This window comes from Hylobates moloch, unplaced genomic scaffold (genome assembly GCF_009828535.3).
Source record: "Hylobates moloch isolate HMO894 unplaced genomic scaffold, HMol_V3 SCAFFOLD_3, whole genome shotgun sequence".
Lineage (NCBI taxonomy): Eukaryota > Metazoa > Chordata > Mammalia > Primates > Hylobatidae > Hylobates > Hylobates moloch.
Genome location: NW_026652278.1, coordinates 44,714,927 through 44,720,926, shown reverse-complemented (window position 1 = coordinate 44,720,926; position 6,000 = coordinate 44,714,927). Strand labels below are relative to the sequence as shown.

Sequence of the window (6,000 nt, the reverse complement as noted above, 5' to 3'; positions counted from 1 at the left end):
AAAAAAAAAAAAAAAAAAAAAATCTCACTTTCTGTTTCTACTGTTCTCTCAAGTACCCCTCTGCCTTCTGTTACTTCTTTGCTGCATTCTGAAAGGAATGGGGTGGGGAGCACTCTTTCCTGTGGAACCCCATAACCTATCTATTTTCATCAATCTATTTGAAATTCAAAGCCAGGGGTTAAAATGTCCACTTTCAATTTGAGATGTCTAACTTTAAGATAAATCTATTAACATGCATTTCTAAGTGACTTTTAAGCTAAGCATTTTATTTTATTAAGCTCGTACAGAAGGGTAACTATTATGCTTGTATGATAAAGTGCACTTTCAAAAACACTCGGTTCAAATATAAAATAATATTCGTAATATTTTATGACAAACCTCCTAGAACTTATATGTGTCTTTCTCCCCAGAGTAGTCTCTACGGGTGCCTAAACAATACTTCATTATTAGATTTTTTTCAGTTTATAAGCCACACAAGAAAGTTAACCCATATCGTCTCTAGAGGCATAAAAATAGACAGTATTCTGAGAAATATATCTGTTTATTCCTAGTTCAGTAACAGCGCAATGAGATCCTAAATTATGAGGTATCTTTTGTTTATCTTATTGTCTCATTGGCAACCAGCAACTCCTGTTGCATTTTTGACATGGGAATCTATCAGGGTGTGGTTAATAAAGTACATTTCCATGGTAAGTATTCTTTAAGAAAAAATAAACCAAGATTTCATCAGAGACAGAAATTACTGCAAACTGTAGTTACCAGTTTTTGGTTATTTGTATAACTGAGCTTTTGATTTCAAAAATTAAAAAGTTCTCTTTAGTGTAACATATTTTTGTGTCCAATAATTTTACTTCAAAAATAAAAGAGAATTTTCTTTACCATCAAACAACGTTGCTATAATGAGTGGTGATATATTTAGTCCTAGAGCACCAAAGAGAAATAAAATGGCTTTGATTATGCTGGTTTAAGAAAACATATCCGATTAAACAGACGTTAATATTTATGATGTTTGATTTAGTAAAATTATAAGACTACCAAAGAAAACTAGAAGAGCAAAGGAACCAAAATTTATATAAAGAATTAAATGTTAATAATTCAAAGGTTTAGAATTTTTTCCACCTTTCAAATACTAAGTTGCTGTTACAGATTTACTACTATTATTACCCAGATTTTCCATTTTACTAAAAAATAAAAACACAGGTCATTATGATAAATCAGTATAGATCTTTAGGCTCAACACAACCCTGCTACCTTTTAAATTTTTTTATTATACAACAAACACATATGCATTATCAAGAAAAGATGAGTTTAGCAAAATGAAGAAAAATAGTCTTAGCAACTAGAAATAAGCATCATTAAAATTTCTGTGTGTTAAAGGATAATATACTGCTGAAACTTTTTTTTCTTGAAATGTCCCTCTTTTCTTTCGCTTTTCATTTTCTTAATCCCTAACCTTCTACTGTTGAATTTTCTGGACCACTGTTATACCCCCTCATCAACAGGGCATTTTTTTCTGCAGTAGCTGAGCACAATGGTCATATTGAAGAAATTCCCTTGTGGGGCTTAGCCTAGAGGTAATAAAATCCTCTTGCCTGGGTATATTCGCTCATGCCTGTAATCCCAGCACTTTGGGAAGCTGAGGGGGGAGCATCTTCTGAGGTCAGGAGTTTGAGACTAGCCTGGCCAACATGGTGAAATGCCGTCTCTATTAAAAATACAAAAAATTAGCCATCATAGTGGTGCATTCCTGTAATCCCACCTACTTGGGAGGCTGAGGCAGAAGAATCGCTTGAATGCCGGAGGCAGAGGTTGCAGTGAGCCGAGATCTAGATTGTGCCACTGCACTCCAGCCTGGGTGACAGAGCAAGACTCAGTCTAAAACAACAACAACAACAACAAGAAAAACAAAGTAAAACCCTCTTCACTGTGATGACTCTAAAGCTTGCTTTTGCCTCTCTAAATCAAAACAAACCATTTGCAGTCTGATGCTATGCTCAAAACTGAGAATTCTCACTGACTGTTCCAGGCTTCTGTCTACTCATTCTTGCCATGCTGAGGGCTGTCATTTCTCACCACTGAATGCCTTTTTTTTTTGCTTCTTTTTAAAAGTCTTTTCCTGTTTGCTTTGAACTTCAATAAAAACAGGGGGTAAGAAGGTAATATGCTTTTATTTTGTCTTTGGGTTTTTTTTTTTCCTTCTTCTTTTGGTTCCTTTTCAGATCCTAGCTCATCAAGGCCATTTGCCACACTGACAATGGAATAAGCCTGAATGGGGGTCTATATTTCTTCCAGTAGTTAGTTTAATTCGGTCATTGAGCTGTTGCTCTATTTGTAACCATCATGCTAGATCCGAGGGCTGACTATTCCTGAGAAAGTGTAGAGATCCTTTCAGACTGGCATGGTGCTAGGGCAGAGGTTCAGTCATTATCTTCTGTGTCTACTAATTCTTGCATCATTTCTTCTACTCTGTAACCTGGTTGGCTATGAAAAGTGATTCTTCCTCACTGATGCTGCAGGCAATGGGTGAATATCCAATTTTTCTCTCAGTTTCTTGTCATCGGATACAAAGAACAAATTTCATGTGTCCCTGTTTCTGAGAGGTTCAAAGGGAGCAAATGCACAGATTCTAGCATAGGATGACTTCCAGCTTCTAACTATTTGTGCATTCCATTTCCTCACCCCTGTGAGAGGTTGCAGTCATGGTCACGGCTGTTCTGAGAAATACAGTGCCCAAACTGGAGGGAGGGGATTGCAAACTCAGCTTTTCCCCAAGCTTCAGGGCAGGGCTGGCAAGTTTTGCCTTCTCCACCAGCAAGAGCCCTGGCTTTAGGGGTCTTGCTACAGTTTTCCCAGACTGGAGGTCTTGGGGCTGGATTTTAGTTCTTAGCGAATTCCTGCCAAACACCTCCCCTTTCCCCAATATCCATTTGTTTTGATGGTTCTTTGCAGGCTTCTTGCCGATAATTGTCTTAAAACAAATGGAGTTGTTTGCATTCCTAGATGGAGTAAAATATTTAGGAAACTATTCTACAAATATGAAACAGCCCAGATTTGGGCCAGAAGTCCTGGTTCTGAGTCACTTGTTAGCCACTCTTAACTGTGAATTATTGGACAAATCATTTCTCACACTCTGTGTAATCTGTCACCTGGGTACTTGATGATTTAAACCAGGAATTGTAGCCCTTCTCATAATACTGTCTCCTAAATATTGGGTGAATTTAGTATATCAAGGAAGGCAGGGCACTATACCCGTAGGGATCTCTCTCTCTCTCTCTCTCTCTCTGTCTCTTTGCCTTTCTCGGATATTCATCTTTGGTGGCAGACCTGGGGTTCAAACCACAGTTGTTTTGAAATTTCTCTTTCCTCCTCCACTATGCTCCCCCTCACTGAAACTTTAATAATAAAAGTAGCACACTTATTGGGCATGTATTTGTTATGTGCCAGGTTCTGTGCTAACAGCTTTAAGTGCATTATTCCACTTATTTTCACAACAAGCCTGTGAGGAAGAGGTTATTTCCACTTATAGATAAAGAAACTGAGACTTGGAGAATGTAAGTGATTTTACTCACAAACACAGGGCAGTAAGTGGGAGGCCCTGTTCACCTTAGAACACCTGGCTTCTATCATCCATGGTGCTGTTTCTAGTGTGGTTTGAAGAACCTGAGGTCTGAACTGCTATACAGGTGACCTGCTGCTTTCTTGGAGAGAAATCTGAAAGATAGTGGAGCCCTCACATTGGCTTTGCCTGTGCACAGCAGATACTGCCAATTTTGGGCGGGATACACTTGTTTACCACATTGCTTACTTCAGAAATCAATAAAATTCTCTTCATGCTTTTATTTTACAGGTTCTTACGTCTGTTGCTAGATTATTGTCCAAAAGTGTTAATGCCCAAGTGACTGATATCAACTCCAAGGGATTGGAATTGAGGAAGACTGTTACTACAATTGAGACTCAGAACTTGGAAGGCCTGCATCATGATGGCCAATTCTGCCATAAGCCCTGTCCTCCAGGTATGTTACACAAAACACCCAGAGATTACAGTGAAAGTCACAGTTAGGAGTAGCACATAGTAATCATGACTATAATAATTTTACAGCTTTTGGTTCCCTTATATTATATAACATAACTGAGAGAAAAACAACCATGAAATTATTTTCCAAAGATGAGTTTTATTTATATTTATCAAGCTTATTTGATGTGGTTATGGATAAATTTAATTTACAAGTGACATGCACCTCTGAAATGAGAATATTGGTCTATTTGGCTCCATTTTTTTCTAAGCAAAAATGACTCATTTGTGAATATGAAAGCTTATCATGTCAAAACTGATTAGGATCTATCATAACAATAGTGGAACTCTGAAAGCAAGAGACTTCTACTCTTAAGGGATATTTCTCAGCACTTCCCTTCAATCAGAAGGTCTCTAAGAAAGCTGTCCTGGCACTGAAGCCTGCAAAATATATTTGCATTTTGCAGCTGAATAACTAGACGAATAAGAAAAGCAACAGGCAAAAACCAACAGCTTTTTTTTTTTTAAATCAATACTTTGAAGGGCAAACTAATTTCAGATCACAAATCCTTCAAACACTGGTAAATTAGAAGCTAAGCAAAATGCAATTGTGCAAACATTTCTTCAACTTTGAGTAGAGTTGAAAAAAGGAAAATAGCACATGGGTTCATGTGATAGATTAATAGAACAAAAAAGGACTGTAGTATGTTTCATGGTTGGCCTCCCAAGCTTCCAGCACTCAAGCTGCAAAACAGTATGGGTCCTGTTTGTGAAAAGATTCTACCAGTCTCCCTGTGCTTCATGTCCAGATTTTAATAACCCTTATGGAAAAATCTCCCCAATAACCCAACCCATTTATACTTAAACCCATTTACACTTAAACCTTCTCCAACACGAATAAATAATGGCTTCCTGGCTTTATTATAACTTGCTAAACACAATCAATTTGCTCTATGAATTGAAATCTTTGTTCATAATTTTTAAACCTAAAGGCCGGGCGCGGTGGCTCACGCTTGTAATCCCAGCACTTTGGGAGGCCGAGGCGGGCGGATCACGAGGTCAGGAGATCGAGACCACGGTGAAACCCCGTCTCTACTAAAAATACAAAAAAAAAATTAGCCGGGCGTGGTGGCGGGCGCCTGTAGTCCCAGCTACTCGGAGAGGCTGAGGCAGGAGAATGGCGGGAACCCAGGAGGCGGAGCTTGCAGTGAGCCGAGACTGCGCCACTGCACTCCAGCCTGGGTGACAGAGCGAGACTCCGTCTCAAAAAAAAAAAAAAAAAAAAAAAAAAAAAAAAAAAATTTTAAACCTAAAATGCAAATTAAAATGAACAAAATATGCTTTGCACATCAAACTGTCAAGGATTTTTGTCTATTGCTTTTTGGTTTCGCTTTATTTTATTTTAAGAAGTGAATGTAAATTGTTACAAACTTTTAAGAAAGACATTTGGATATATGAGTCAAAAATTTGAAAATGTTTATACTTGCTAAGATAGCAATTAATTTATACGAAAATACCCTGAGAAAATAATCAAAAATAAAGGAAAATATTGTACACATGATATTTCATTATCAATATGATGTGGGATTCCTTAGGTAAATTTTGGAATATTTAAAGACTGAAATAGTATGTATCAAACAAAGTCATGTTTTCTGATATATTTCTAATATAATCCTCAATTATATAAACCTTCTTAAGTGATTTCCAACTGATCTGGCTGGATTAACTGATTCTCCCTGATCCGTCTATAAAATATCCTGGATGGCATCCAACCATGTTAAATACTCTTCCCACTTCAATTCCCTCTTGTTGAATTTTAGGCTTATCAATATTTAAGTTGCTTCCAAATCTGTTTATGCTCATTGGCGTTGTGATATTCATATGTAATTTGATTGAATATTGCATAAATTAATGAAATACAAATACAGAGAAAAGACGGATTTTATTTCTATGAAAACTAGGTTGAGTGCTTTGGATAATTCAATAAA

General features: G+C 37.1%; 2 protein-coding genes across 6 annotated transcripts in view; one reads left to right on the top strand and one right to left on the bottom strand.

The window, feature by feature from the left end:
- Window positions 1-6,000, bottom strand: part of ACTA2 (actin alpha 2, smooth muscle) — a 109,323-nt gene that overhangs the window by 63,803 nt on the left and 39,520 nt on the right. The gene's annotated exons all lie outside the window — the stretch shown is intronic.
- The window catches only part of FAS (Fas cell surface death receptor), a 28,375-nt gene that overhangs the window by 9,778 nt on the left and 12,597 nt on the right, over window positions 1-6,000 (top strand). For all 5 annotated transcript variants that reach the window (XM_032137315.2, XM_032137311.2, XM_032137295.2 and 2 more), the window contains exon 2: window positions 3,848-4,013. In XM_032137315.2, coding sequence (XP_031993206.1) covers window positions 3,848-4,013 — 166 coding nt within the window. The remainder of the gene's footprint in view (window positions 1-3,847; window positions 4,014-6,000) is intronic.